The sequence below is a fragment of the Indicator indicator genome, chromosome 7 (genome assembly GCF_027791375.1).
Source record: "Indicator indicator isolate 239-I01 chromosome 7, UM_Iind_1.1, whole genome shotgun sequence".
Lineage (NCBI taxonomy): Eukaryota > Metazoa > Chordata > Aves > Piciformes > Indicatoridae > Indicator > Indicator indicator.
The window spans coordinates 25,710,172-25,725,981 of NC_072016.1; the positions used below are offsets into that span (position 1 = coordinate 25,710,172).

The 15,810-nt window shown below is 37.4% G+C and overlaps 1 protein-coding gene across 1 annotated transcript in view; it reads right to left on the bottom strand.

The window, feature by feature from the left end:
* Positions 1–529: 529 nt before the first annotated feature.
* Positions 530–15,810, bottom strand: part of PARG (poly(ADP-ribose) glycohydrolase) — a 60,059-nt gene continuing 44,778 nt past the window's right edge. Inside the window, exons 14-19 of the mRNA XM_054382586.1 lie at positions 14,887–15,034; positions 11,668–11,746; positions 10,889–10,997; positions 6,668–6,773; positions 1,510–1,638; positions 530–791 (exon numbers count right to left, since the gene is read on the bottom strand). Coding sequence (XP_054238561.1) covers positions 628–791; positions 1,510–1,638; positions 6,668–6,773; positions 10,889–10,997; positions 11,668–11,746; positions 14,887–15,034 — 735 coding nt within the window. The 3' untranslated portion in view covers positions 530–627. The remainder of the gene's footprint in view (positions 792–1,509; positions 1,639–6,667; positions 6,774–10,888; positions 10,998–11,667; positions 11,747–14,886; positions 15,035–15,810) is intronic.

Below are 15,810 nucleotides of genomic sequence, written 5' to 3' on the forward strand. Positions count from 1 at the left end.
AGTTTCCCACTCTCACATATTTTGATGTTTCTCTACTTCATGCTAAAGTTTGTGTCTGACTCGATAAAGACAATGTAGCTGTGGAATGCATTATAGCTCCTCCAAAATCTTTCAATTTTTAACCATTTACTAAAAAAAAAAAATAGATTTAAACCAGGACATTTAAAGTTAAATGAATGAAAAAGTTGGTAAGAACAATGAAATTACTGCAACAGTCTTAAGAAGGTAATCAAATTATGACAATTTTCAGTATGGTCATTCCAACACTTCTCTCTAAAACGACCCCTGGAGTTACATGGCTGCCTGTACTTCAGGACAAAAGCTTGCAAGAGAAGTCTAGATAAGATCTGTGAAAAATTAATAGCAAAGGAGTACAGAGAATGCAAACCAGATTTACCAAAGAAATCTTTTTCTGTACACACATGAACAAGATTTTAATATATGAAACTATCAAAACAAAACAAAAAAAGTCTTGTCTCTCCAGGGTGGGTTTTCTTTGGGCATTACACATAACTATCAATGCAGTCAATACATATTAAGTTAAGCCAATTCATACATTATACCCAGCAATCCACACAATATACCAGTGGGAGGAGATGAACAATATTCTGATCAAATACATGTATTTTAATCCTCAATGCACAACCCTTTTTCTTCATCATTATCCACAGAATCTGCATACGACTCAGTGGTGTTGTATATGAAAGAGTACAGCTTGACATCTGGTCCTGAAGTAGAACAGCTTCTGCATTCTTCATTGTAATATCTCAGTAACAGCCTGTAAATGTCCCCTTAAAAATAATGAAAAAAAATATTTAAGACCATGCTATGTAACGACTGTACAGTTGCAAATGATGACTGGAAATGCACACTTGCACCGAGACAGTGGCTAGGAATGTTTCCTTAAATGAGCAGTGAAAGAGGAGGTAGACAACTGTTTAAGGGGACTGTTTCCAAGCTTGTTCAAAATATAGGGTGGGCTCCCACAACTTTCTCCTGAGCTTTCTGCACAAGCTATTTGAACATCAGGTTTGCCTATGTATTACCTACAAACATACTGCAATTACCTAGCCTTGTGCTTCTGTCTCAGAAATTAAAGGCATTTAACATCTACAGTGGAGAAATGGATACACTGCTTTTCTTTTATTACTACCGATCACATCTTGCAGTATCAGTCCAGAATCACTACGACAAATCTGTATCAAGAATGCGTAAGCAGATTTTCCCTTTTTAAAGAATTTTAAGTTTTATGTACCACATCTACTTGTGTTTTCCAAATTCTTGAGTGTAACTCCCAAGTGAATTAGAAAAGGATTCTAGAAGTCTTCAAATAGATAAGCCCTGTGCAGCCGAAGCTTGAATCAGAAGAGCTCTCCACTCTGGAAACAGGTATAAACTGACACCTGTTTGCTTGTGTTCAGGACTTGATAAGAGCAGTTCTTACTGGACAGCTTTCACTTACAGAGATGGTTAGGTCTCTGCTACATGTCAAGATTTCTTTATGCTCACCAATAGTTTGGCCCTTCTCACAGAGAAAAGTATGCATGCTGTAAATATCCCGCATCAGCTCCACATCTCCAAAGGTAAAGTAAACAACATCACGTCCAGCCTCAGCAGCTGCCATTATCTGTATTAAGGCTGAAATAACAAAAAAAAAAAAAAAAAAAAAAAAAGAGATCACTTAAATGAATACAGAGTACAATGATTTTCTGAAGGGAAAACAAAACCTAAGCTTACAGCAACTAATCATATCACCCATCCTCAGGTGAACACTGCAAAGAGGTTTGAAAAATGGACAGGTATTTCCAGGGACAGGGATCTACTGGAGAGAGTCCAACAGCTGATTAATGGACTTGAACATCTCTCCTATGAAGAAAGGTTGAGAGAACTGGGGCTGTTCAGTCTTGAGAAAGCTGAGAGGGGATCTTATTAGTATCTATAAATACCTGAAGGGTGGGTGTCAAGATGAAGGTGTCAGCCTCTTTTTGGCAATACCCAATGATAGGACAAGGAACAACAGGTATAAGCTGGAACACAAGAAGTTTCACCTCAACGTAAGGAGAAACTTCTTTACTGAGGGTGACAGAGCCCTGGAGCAGGCTGCCCAGAGAGGTTGTAGACTCTCCTCCTCTGGAGACTTTCAAAACCCACCTGGATGTGTTCCTGTGTAGTCCGCCATAGCTGGGGTGGTTGAACTCAATGATCCCTGGAGGTCCCTTCCAACCACTAACATTCTATAATTACATTTTTACAACAAAGTAAAGAATCTTGGCCACTACAGCTCAAGCATTGAAGAGTTCTGCTAGAGTCACTAGTGACAACCATGCTTTACAGATAAGCCATGTGATAAAAATCAAAGGAGTGTTTTGGGTCCTTGTCTGTCCCTAAGCAGCATGCAGCCGTTAATTATCCAATAAACGTGCATGACAGCACATCCTGGTTCAAGCTGCTTGCATCAAGTCACAAGTAGTGGGGCAAAATACATCCATAAGCAAGTCACAATTTCCATTCTCTGACATCCTTCCAGAGGAATGGAGCCAACCCTTTCACTAGCTACACAAAAGAAGAGCTGACTCAACATACAGCTCCCAAGAGATCTATGGTTCTGCAGCCTCTTACTACACAATTTAAGGTGCCTATCTTACCTATAACAGAAGTAAACAGCATGGAATATGATGTCTCATTCTGATCTACAAAAGCGAGTGGTGACACAAGGGATGCAATTCAGGTTATTTAACTTTCAGCTTTACACCAAACTTGCTCAACCAAATTCTGTCAATGGTTAACATTACAAAATAGACTTTGTTTTTCTCTGAGGAAGCATTCTCATTTCATTTCCAATCTTGGAAACAGATTTTTCAAGATTCATTTTGAGAAATCATCTAGGGTACTGAGCAATGGTCCAGCTAAGCCAACCTAATGACCCACTGCAATTGCAGAAAGTGGCTCTGGTACAGCTACATTTTCTCCCTTCTCACCCACCTCCTGACTTCTCTGAAGCTCTCAGGTGCTCATGAGACATCTCAGTGAGTCAATTCCATTCAGCAACTTGGCAGAAAAGTTGCATAACAAAACAATAAAAGCTAATTGTTTTCTGCTAGATAAGCAGCTGAATTGGCTGAGTGAAGGGTTTGCTAAGGGCCAGAACTGATGCAAGGGAAGGCATCATACTGTACAGCCAAGAACAAGCACAGGGAGAAGGAAAAACAGGACCCTTTTAGGGAGCACCAAACTTAACCACAGCACTGCTTTTCCACTAAGCAGAGGCTGGAGTGTCACAGGTGCATGCAATGACACCTTCATTTCAGGTAATGCTAGAAGAAGGCAAATAATTAACCCCAGCAAATATTTTATCTGTTGTGACTTTTCTTATTTCAGAGCCTATGGGTACAGCTCTGATATTTAGAATAGAATAGAATAGAATCAAGAAGGTTGGAAGAGACCTCAAGGATCATCGAGTCCAACCTGTCACCCTACACCTCATGCCTATCTAAACCATGGTACCAAGTGCCACGTCCAATCCCCTCTTGAACACCTCCAGGGATGGTGACTCCACCACCTCCCTGGGCAGCCCATTCCAATGGCCAACCACTCTCTCTGTGAAGAACTTTCTCCTCACCTCCAGCCTAAACCTCCCCTGGCGCAGCTTGAGACTGTGTCCTCTTGTTCTGGTGCTGGTTGCCTGGGAGAAGAGACCAAACCCCTCCTTCTTTCCTTTTTCTGCCCAGTAAGTAGAATTAATTAAACTGTGATTAATACTGTCTTTGTAAAGTTTAATTTTAAATAAAATAGCATATGCGCTGCATTTCCACATACTAGTGGAAACTGAATAGAAAGCTGATCATGGTTCAGCTCAACCATCTTTCACATTTTTAAACAGAGACCTAACAAAAGACTTCATTCTTCATTTAAAAAAAAAACCCAAAGCCCCAAACAACCTTTCTTGCAAACCCATAGCTAATATTATAAATTACATGATTCACATGTGAAATTAATCTCAATTTGGGAATGATACTTTAATTAAACTACTGAACCAGCTGTGGATTTGGTAAAGCTTCAGTAGTTCAGCTTTTAAAGGGTCTAATTAGCTTGCATAGGGGAACAGAACCTAATGAATCTTACTTGATTATTCATTCCAAACAAACAGTGCAGCTTCACTGTACAGAATATATTAAAATTCCTTTCTGTTTATCTTGAATTGCTGGTAAGTCTTGTGAAACAAGGGTCAAAATTTCTGTCATGAATTAGGCTTCACAACCTTCTGGGCATTAATGACATAAAATAGCATGTGAAATTGCCATGCTACTGACACAGAGCAATACAGCCTCTGGTACAGGGCACTGGAGGAATTGGGCTCTCTTGCTCCTTGCACCCAGCTGATGTGATGCTATTCAACTCTTCTGGACTCACACCTTTACTGACATACCTTCCTCTATGACCTAGCCAGAGTGATAGAAGCATAATACAAATCCATCTGGGACTCAGCTATCCTCACAAGCCCTACATGTTTAGTGCTTTTTAGCCAGTGGAAAGGATGTTCTCACCAGTGCAGCCCAAATCCAGAGAGCAGGGGAAGGAAAGCAACAATAGAGGCAGAGCTGGGGCAGGTAGAGCAGAGCTCCACTGCTGCAGGCACAGCAGTGCTACAAGAGGTGGAACACCCAGCATTCCCCAAGCCCTTGCCTACTCTGCAGGATCAGAACTGTGGTACAATCATGGCAGCACCTCAACATCACAGCATTCACATGAGACAAGACAGGTGTTTTCCTCTCCTTCCGCTAATCCTACAAAGGTCTTTTTAAAGTTGATGGCAGCCTTCTATTGAATTTTATTTTCTCAAATACAAATACTAACTCAACCAAAGAGTTCTCACAATCTTTAGAAGTTACATTCATGTATTTATGAGATGCCTCATCAATCATCTCCTTTACTTTCAGTGAAGCAACTTCTCCAATTTTTAAACAGTTACACAGTGTTTCTGCAGCTAGTAGTTGTTAAATTATTCTCTGGTTGTAAAAGCAAGACTTCACCTTTCAACTTCTCCCAAAATGCAGAAGCTTTCTTTTTTTTTTATTGAAAGTCTTCATTATTGAAATTTTATACTAAAATTGTACTGAAACATCCTTGATTTATCTGGAATCTGGCTTGTTTATATACCATGTTTTATAAAGCCATATTATTTTTTTCCTTCCTTAAGACAGCTTTAGTGTTTGCATCAGCTGTGGCCTTCAGCAAAACAGTATTTTCTACACAATCACGTTCCTTTAATCCACTAAAAAAATTAAATCATAATGCATTATGGTCCTTATCCAGTTATATCCAATTACAGCAAATACTTTGGTGGTTCTTAAGCCTGTGTTACAGATCCAGATACTACTTCTGAAAGGACAAGGATATATATTTAAGACTGTTCTATGAAAAAGTAAAATTTTAAACTATGGAAATTATTTTATTATTGCAGTACACTATCAAGCCTGTATAGGCAACAAAAGCTATTTGGGATCCATGAAATCACAGTATTGACAGTCACAGAGTTTCCTAAAATATACTCTGAAACTAAGAATTTATGACCCCCTATGAAGTGTAAAAACTTTTCTAGTGCAAGAAATTTGCTTATAGTGAAGTGAAACCAGTGAGAAAATCTGTGGTCAGAATAACCCTATACAGTGTTTTAGAACACTTATGATTGTGGAGAGAGTGTGTGAATTAGAAAAGACTTCACTTGGTTATCACACATCAAATGCAACTCCATTCTGATAAAAACCACGCAGGAAATCCATCAGTGTTGAGGGGAGTAAAAAAAAAAAAAAAAAAAAAAAGATGCTCAATGAATAGAACACACTAAAAAAGAAAAATAATGAAGCTGGTAGCCTGCTTATTGTTTTTCTCAATGTAACTACCTAAAGCTCTTCAGAAAACCAACATTTAAATACTCTCCAAATGTTTGAAAACCAGTAAAACTGTAAATTCCTACTCAGAGCTATATGGATCAGGGCATCAATTTAAATGCCAGGATTCATCAGTTCTTGACTTGATGAGAAAAACTCTTAAATGAATGTAGGCATGTGATGTCTGCTGCATTATAAATACTCTAATTAAAAATAAAAGAACATGAGAAAGTGAGTGATAGAGCAGACAAGTCAGGAAAGAACAAAGCATATCTAAGCGACTCGCTGGCATACAGCAATATATGAGGAGCAAAGCTGAACGTTAAGCATTCCTAGCAAATTTACAAAGGCTTGCAAATTCCTAGGAACTTGAAACAACTTTGTGGAGTTAGGCATAATCTAAAAAGACTGCTCTAGAAAGGTCAGCTGATTTATATGACTGAGATCTTTCGTGAACTAGTATCACACATCCATGCTTTTGAAGGCTTCAGTGCTAAGGGTCCCTGTAAATCCACCATTTCTCCATCATCTACTGACTTCAAATGCTAAACTAAAACTAGCACATAAAAACAGAGTGCATATTGTTCAAAGTCTCGTGGCCTAAAGATCAAAGCTAATGATTCAGTTCTATAGACAGTTTAACTCTTATTCTGGTTCTTAGCTAAAATGTGTAACTCAGAATAAAAAAATCCAACAAAATGTAATTAAGCAAACAAAGCAAGCTAAAAATCAAAATCTAAGTTGAGTCATTTGGACATTCACGAAGAATGATAATTTACCTTTTAATCGGGAGTCCCCTCCAAAGGCACCACACCCCCAGTTTCCTGTGGCTATTGCAGAGAGATGTTGAGGCGGAACATTGGGTCGAGAGAAGCCACAGTAGGCCTGCAAGAGTCATAAGATGAAGTTGACAAGCAATCTGGTGTGATAAATTCAAACAATACAATGAAAAAAAAATTCAGTATTGTCTTCTACTATACCAAGTTCAAACTTTTTCAATATACCATTAGTGTCCCTTTAAATTTAAGGTTAATCACTTGAGAATTTAAGGGAACAAGAATTTTGCCTTATTTGGATCTCAGTTAAAAATTAGATATAGATGCTGGCACCTAGGTCTTTCAATTCAAAGGAAAGGAAACTTTCCAGGATGGCCAGAGGAGAGGAAAACTTTAACAGTAGATTGTATCATTTTTGTTGCTTTTGGGCCCATTTAGCACACATGACAGCTGAACAGCTATGTCCAGTATTATTGAAATTCCTCAAAACTGGAAATGAAATACAAAATGCCACCTTAGAAATACAAGTCTAATGCAATAAATGAGGGTAGGAGAAAGCAGTGTGATGTTCACTAAGAAATCTTGAGTAAAAGCAGGGACAAAAATCTTGAGCAAAACCAGGATAGGTCTTTGGGAATTCTCCACAGGAAAAAATTCACTGAATTGGTACAATTGTCCGGTACAGATTGGCTGCAAATCTAGACTTCTGAGAGTTGTAATTTAGCAGGGTAGCATATAATTCAGAGTTTGCATGAGGAGCACTTACACGTCATCAAGGGCATGTGGCTTAAGCTCTTTCAAGTCAGAGCTGTTACTGTGCTTCATGTCCAAAGCATTTTTGTACAATATCAGTGGGCCAAGCAAGCTGCCCGGGCTGTGTGGGCAATAATTCAAACACCATCTTCCCAGTGAGGAAAATGGATTGCTGTTGCAACAGGATCCCATTTTCTTTTCAGCTTCAACTTAATGGACACGTATTTCTCAATTTACCAGGACACAAAGAACAAAACCTGTCTTATCAGACAGAGTAAGAAAGTCAGCAAATACTTAGCACAACTACAGCAGCAATGGAGAGTAATATCTAAGTGCTCCTCTCTGTGTTTCATAGCAAATAAAAGATCAAGATTAAAGTAATAGTTTTTTTTTTTTTTAAAAGACAGCTAAAATGCACTAATACTTAAACAGGCTTCACCTAGAAAAGACAGCAATGTGAAAGCTTTCTGTGCAATTTTAAAATAGTTACTTCCATATGGGAAAGCAGAAGAGCTGCTCCTTTTGAACTACAAAAATCAATCTGGTTTTAGGTTGGCCACAACTTCAAATATACGGTATCGTATTATTTTGAAGTTGTGTGACGTTCACAATTGGCTTGTTTTAATATAAAACTGATATATAGTTCTCAGTTAACACTATTTGAAACAAGTGTTCTGCATACTGTAATTCTTAAGGACACAATTCTTGTCAAATATGAAGCTGTCTCTTTTTTTAATTGGTGACTATCAAAACAGGCTTAGTGACATTTATAAGAGGAGTTGCAAGCCCAATTCCAAGTCAGCTGTTTCTTAAGATTTGGGAAGTGAAACTTGTAACTGGAAAAATTATTGCTAGTCAGAGTCTTTATTAGGTGATAATCTTAAGAGGCTAGCAAGGATGATATAGTGACATCTCTTATGCATATATCCACATACCTGAAAGCTGAAATCAGATACAATGATTTTTTTTCTTTTTCTGAACAGCTGCCTTTAGACAATATTAATCTAATTTTTTGACTATGGGTTGAACCAGAAACAGGTCACCCTAAGACAGCTATGTCTAACAGAGAAAGAACATGTAGTTAAGACAAAAGAATCTATAAAGGAGAAATCATAAAGGCTTATAAAACACGAAGTTTTAAGAAGAATCACTTTGTTTTCTAATGTCTAACAAAACAATAGGCAAACAAAAGAACCCCTGGACACTGGGCTGTGTCTACCAATACACAGTACACTTGTATTCAAAGCCTGTGGGCATATACTGTGGCTACTGAGTCATGATTTTATTAACTCATAATAGAAATAGAGTTGCAGTTTATTCCATCAACTTAGTTTTGCCCACAGAAAGATCTTAAGGTTAGTAATTTTTAACCAAGCTGAGAAAGCTCATAATATATTCTAAGATATTTAATTTTTTAAAATATTATAGACCCTCCAATACACTTATTGAAATTTTTACTGTAGTAAGCAGAGAACTATCTCAGGGTTAACATTTTCTTTAAATACCAATCAGTCCTTATCTAACAACATCAATGAAACTGACACACTGTGTAGAAGTTGCATGGATCTACCATAACTTATTTGAAAATCCAAACCTAATCTAGAGTATCGAAAATTGTAGGCAGATCATAAATTCACTAGAATAGGTAATTTGAATTTTGTACTAAGATATTACTGAAGTTTACAGAATTTATTTACTGTCTTTTCAGGCCTGATTTGATTACCAACCATGAAGAAACAAGCTGATGAATGTTAGTTAAGATGCTAAGGTTTTACAAGTAAATTAAATTATTCCTTCAGCAGTGTACATCATTTCAGGGGGATTGAGGGAAGATCAGCTTTCTGGTATATCCCCTTTCCAGCTGAGAATTAACAACACACTGCATTATGTTTTTATTTATTTAAAATACATCTTACATTATTTTACAGCTTCCCATACTACATAAAGCAGGAGACGAACAACAGTAGTATTATGTCCTTACATTTAACACCTTAAGTCAAAGCAGAGGCCAGCTGCATCTTATAACACAGAAGTACACTAAGCAGACTATCATTAGCATGTTTTAAACCCAAATACAAACACATTAATAAGCATAACTCTGTAAGCATCCTTGTACTCAACTGCTCAGTAAAAATAGCGCTGCCACTGCTGTAACAGTCCACAGACCTCTCAATGCCTATGCCTTACACTAGCCATGCAGGGCCCTCATTCTGGCTCATTAGCCTTCTTGTATACTTATGAGAATTCGATGTATGAACTGGAGACAGCAGGCATCTCATTTGGAGAGAACATTTATGCACGGGCTAAGAACAAAGGCCTTGAAAACATTGACACATGTTGAATGCTAAGGCTTCAGAACTATTAACAGATCACTGCTGGCAATTACTAGTCATTGAAAAAGTACAACCTCAAGAGCTGGGAAAAGACAGCTTTAGCTTCAACAAAAGAAGCAGCAGCAAAGCAAGAACAAGTAACAGGAAAATCTCAGCCATGTACATAATAAAGCACCTGCCACAGCTTGGAAAAATAACCCCATGTTCCCGAATGTAATGCAGCACATAGTCTGAGGCAGAGACCAAGGGCTGGAAGACATCTAGAAACTCAAATATCTCATTTAAGGGCAAGAGCTCAAATTAGAGAGGGCACGTGAGACAAAAAGATGCCCACTGCTGTTCCAGTTTTCCTAGTCGCAGCAATGGCAACATTGACGACTACAGCCATTGGAGCAGCGCAGCTTTGTATACACATAGCTAACAGAACAAGGTCAAGGACTACTGCTTTGAATACATACTGATAACGACTGAAGTGTAAGAATTATTCGTAGGCAGTGTGCTGTTCAGAATGACAGTCAAGAAGTTTTGTTTGAAGGATTAAAACTGACCTGATTTACAAATCTTCTGAACACCCTCATCACTGTAAGCTGCAGCTGGTGTGTGCATACGCATTGCAGCTTACAGCTATTGTGCAAATAAAGATAAGAGATTTATGAATAGCTGAAGCTGATCTAAAGAAAGCATCAATACATGAAATGGTAAACTCTGAGGTAATATGGCAATACCCTGAGAGCAAACAGGAAAGGTGGAAGAAAAGCAAGTGGCACCATATTTATGAACTGACACTGTTAAAACATGAGACGCCTACTTCTCCACCTTGATTACAGGGCTATAATAGGATACAGCAGAACCAAGCATGGGAAGAGAACTTAAAATGGCAATTTAAAATAACAGGGGAGAGTTAACAAAACATATATCCACTTTTCATTTAGATTTTTGAAAAGTTACATAAAATACAGCTCTCCCCAGTCTTTCTATCTGATAAGCTTCTTCTGTAACATTGGACAACAAAACCCTGAGGCAGACCTTTTCTAAGAGACACAACTAAGCAAGAACTTCCTTAGCTGAAGATAACAATACAAAAATATTTGAAAAGGTATTATAAACAGACTACAGGCCATTGTAAGAAGTTACTTGCCTTGTTGAGCTCTCTTCTAATTTTCTCTGGACCAAACTGATCAAGAAAACGTCTGAAGTGAAATGCATCTATAGCAACAATTTCAGTGTAGCGCCGCTGCCACTCATCCCTAGATTGGAAGAAAAAATAAGGATGACATTAGTTGTTTAATATTAACCATCTAATCATGATCCAAAATGAACAATTCCCTGCAGAACTTCTGTTAGAAGAAGCTAGAAAGGTGAGCTCACAACAGATAATGGAACACATTTTCTTTGTGGGTCAGGAATGAAAACAGCATCAGAAATAAGACAGATCTCTATAAATTTAGAAATACTCTGGCTAGACTTTGGGTTCAATGTGAAACAAATCTGATTATGCAGAACTACTTATTAATTCCATAAGAACATTGCAAGGTCAGAGAACAGCTCTTTGGTGGTCTATCTTCCTCCAACATTTAAACGAGAGGACAGTGTTTCTATACCAAATGAGTAATTATGTGTATACACTATGATAACATTGTTGAAGAAATAAATTCCAGAGCTCAGAGCTTTCTGCTCAGATTCATGGTAGTAATACCTATTTTGCCACACACATCAGCTGCATTGTGACACCTGAAGTATCTCACAATATCAGATAACTTTCTTAACTTGCTTGTTCTACTCAAAACAGCAGTCAAACTGTCTAAATTCTCTATTAAGGCAAATACTAAAAAAAAAAAAAAATACTTAAAGCACCAAGTTTTCAAATGTACAAAATTTATTTATTCCTTCACTTGAAATATTTATGTGGAACTTCACCTTGGGGTTTTATCTTCATGGCTTCTTGCCCACCGGTAAGTTTCTGCATAGCCTGTATACTCACTGTACTGCTCAGTACCTGAAACAAATTATGTTCCATGTTACACACAGAATCCATATATATTTTTCACTTAACAAATCTCTCCTAGGATTTACTGCTTTTCCAAATGAACACACAGCTCTCAGAAGCAATGGAAAATAAAGATTCATATCTGCACCAAGTATACAAGTGGCGAGACTCTGGAATAGGTGGCCTTGGGAGGTTGTGGATGCCTCCTCCCTGGAGGTGTTCAAGGCCAGGTTGGATGACACTTTGAACAGCCAAGTCTAGTTGAGAGGTGTCCCTGCCCATGGCAAGGAGGCTGGATTAGATGAACTCTAAAGTTCCTTCCAACCTAAGCCATTCTGTGATTCAGACAGACAAGGGATGTGACTTTTCTGAGAGCTCTCTTCAGGGGACAAGCTAGCAAAAAAGCTTTGAAAAGGAAGCACTTCCTTTGATGTCTAACGTGGAAAGAGTAGGTTATCAAGCTACTGTAACAGGATAGATTAAATGACAGCCAAACTGTTATGCTGACTTTTTCAAGGTTCGTCGTTTTCACTAATTTTAACAGAAGTGCAGTGTCTGATGGATTTTCATAAGTGAAGCTCTGGATATCTGTCAGACAAAAATGGTTATCCAACTGGTAGTATTTGTGCCTGTTGAATTGCTGGGATATAAACTGCTGTTGCTGGGACAACAGATGTAATAAAGGATAAAGTCCACATGCTAAAGTTTCCGGTGATTCTTTTTTTTTATCTGCATAAAAAAAAAGGGTTGTGGACAAAAAAGGGTCAATCCATCAGAACTTTAAATACAAGCTACAAAACCTAAAAAAAAAGCAAAACAAACAAAACCCCTCAATCTACCTGAGGTCAAAAGAAAGTATATAGAAGAAACATTCAAAAATGCATTCCTTGTGAATCTTGTGATCAGTTCTTCTGATCTTCATCTCATAGAACCATTAGTCTTCCAGCTCTCCAGAGTGGCACAATCAGCCTGCTAAACCCAGCTGCAAAACTACTTTTCTCCTCTGAGCAAATGTTCAGCTGAACCAATTATCTGATCTCATTTACTGCACAAGTAATGTGCTTAGTTTCTGAAATTGCATTGCTAAGATGCAGTCAGGACTGGCCATTGTTCACTCTCTAGGTTGAACGAAAACATAGATTACAACTTCATCTGCTCTTAATGCTACCTGAGTAAATGTGAACTCAAAAAAAAAAAAAAAAATAAAAAGAAAACCAAACACAGAATGAAAGCCACTGACACTTATTCACAGCTCTACCAGAAATGCAGCTGTGGGAATCTTTGGCATTACTGCTGACATTTCTGGAGGTAGATGTCTGTGCTGAAGAATTTAACTGTGTGCATGACCAGTTTCATATTCATTACAGGAGTGATCTTAACCAGATACTGTGCAATCATAACAAATTTAATTTCCCCCCAATTTCTCAGGCTCTTCTGCCAATTTAAGCTACACAGTTATATCCATTAGGCTGCTGAGTCAAGATGCATCACAAAGAATGTAATTTATCAAAGATTGTGACGTGCAGCGGAAACTTGGCTAAGAACTGAGGTGGAAGAGCTCCAGGGATGAAATGAAAATGATGGAATGGCCATTTCCATTAGAGTAAAAAACCCACATCACAAATACTAATTGGAAAATATATAAAGTACTCAATAAAACTAAAAACTTTGGCACAGTGAAAGAACATCCTCACCTTTATTTGTCCATGCCAGATCACTATTTTTCTGGGGAGAATGGAAGAAGGCCTTTCAAAATTATCATTTAGTTTTTTCTCCCAGTCAGTTATTACACAGACTGATAGCTGTGCTCTGTTTTCATCATCATCCAGAAGACAGTACTTCAGTATGTTAATCTTATTACAGTATTATACCTACAGTATAATTTCCTGACTAATTTTTTTTAAAAAAGGTAAATCACAAAAGCCAATTGATCAAAAAGTTTTCACAGAAAACACGTTAATTTTGGCAGGGTGGTAAAACAAAATAAACCACTGCTTTTAAAAAGATTACTAAGTGAAAGACTTAAAAGATGCTCTGCCTGATAAAATCAAGAGGTCACTGCAGAGTAAGATTTGCAAGATCTAAGCTCAAATTTCTACTGAGAGAAACATGCTTTCAAAGGACTTTTCCAAGACATGCATTCTAATACCTGTGCAAATTCCTTACTGTTGAGGCAGTCCAGATAACTAAAGCTAACATTGTATTTCAGAGTGAAAAATACAAAAATACTGTAAGCTGTTACAGTATTTGCTCAAATGGCCTCTCTAATCAAGTATTTTTTCTTTACAGCTGTTCTTTAGCATAGATTTTAAAAAAAAAATATTATAGCATCATTTTATTTCTCAATCATGAAAAATGCTCCCTGTGTTCCTGTGTATAGAACAGAGACACAGCATGACCTGGGTCTCTCCTCTCCAGTTATCAATAGTGACATTTGAAGTTTTGATCCAATGGATAACAAAACATTCCAAGTTCTATGACAGAGGTGGAAACAACAGGAAATAAAAAAAAAAAAAACCAAAAACAAACAACTTTCAGCAAATCGCTGAACAAACATCACATCTCGACACAGCCCCTCAACAACATACTGGAGGAAGCATTTAGTAATTACAAACCTATAACTAATTTAGATGTATCACAAACAGAAGTTCATAACTTACAGATCAAAATCTTTAAGAAACATTTCCTGGCTTTCTCCTCCTCCACTTCCTCTCCTTTTTGTAACTAGAAGGCAGTTCCTCTTCTCAGTTTTCAAGCCCACTGATTACGTCAAATGGTACAAAAAATCCCAACCCTGCTTTAATGTAATTGAAGCAATACCTGCTAACAGCTGGGATCAGATAAGCTAGTATTTGTGGCTTTTACCTGTACTGCTCAACAGCATTCTTTAGCTAGGTATGAAGAGACTGAGTCCTTAAAAGAGTTCTGTCTGCTTGCTGTCACTTTTTTCCTTCACAAAAAAAATCTCTTGGAACAGTGGGCCTATGGTCTCAAGAGGTGGGGTGAAGAAGGAAGCTCTTTGTCAAATGACTCATATTTTTTTTCTTATTTATCCCTACAGCACATAAATATACTAAACTTAAACTTGAAATGTATTTTCCACATATAAAACCAGAATAAGATGTGCAAGATTTTCTGCAGTGACTAACCTGTGATGATAAGACATTCATTGTGATCCAACACTTCAGTGATAAGTCTCGATACAATCAGTTCCGGGTTGATTAAAAATCGAATTTCTTCTTGTACTAGTCCTGCCCCGGTCACACCACCTCCAACAAAACGGTTTGCAAAATCAACCTAACAAAAATATATTCAGGGGGATTAAGATAAGCAAACACCACAAATTCCTTTCATTTTCCATGGTAAATGAAGTCCTGTACAAATTTAAATAATTCTGTTGAAATCTGTTGCTATTACTTAAAAACACAAGCAGCAGGACAGAGTCAGATTAACAGCATGTCTTTCCCAATGTCCTGCTTCTCAGAAAACTTAAGTGAGATATTACATGGCAAAATAAAATTCTACATCTCAAATGCTTTAAATCCAACTTTTGTGCATTTTCTTCGCTTAAGAATAAAACACGTTTCAGTAAACGTGAAAGGTGAAAACATCAAAGAACAGTATTATTTTGGTATTTTATGGACATTGAAGAAATTAATTGTCCTTTAATAACCACCCTGCCTCGGCTGTCCACACTGAAGCATTTTCAGATCAGCACTTCCCCTGTACCAGCTGTTCTGTTCCTAAAAAGATCTCTTATTAATTCTCCTTGGAATACAGTTGAACAAGGCAAGTAACTGTAATCATTAAGGTTTCTGCTTGAAAGCTCTGGACTACCTTTTGAAAATTTTGTTTTTATTATAAACAACAGCTTTTAAAGGATTTAGTTTATTCAGTAAAGCGACTACTCTTTATGAAAATTAACTGCTATATAAACGTGTAAGTTTAAAACGTCACTTCATCTTTCAAATTCTATTAGTTCCTTATTGGTTTTTATTCAGATAGCTGATAAAAGCACATTTACTGGAGTGCAACAAACTTCCTGCAGTGGCATGAACACCTGTGTAGATTAC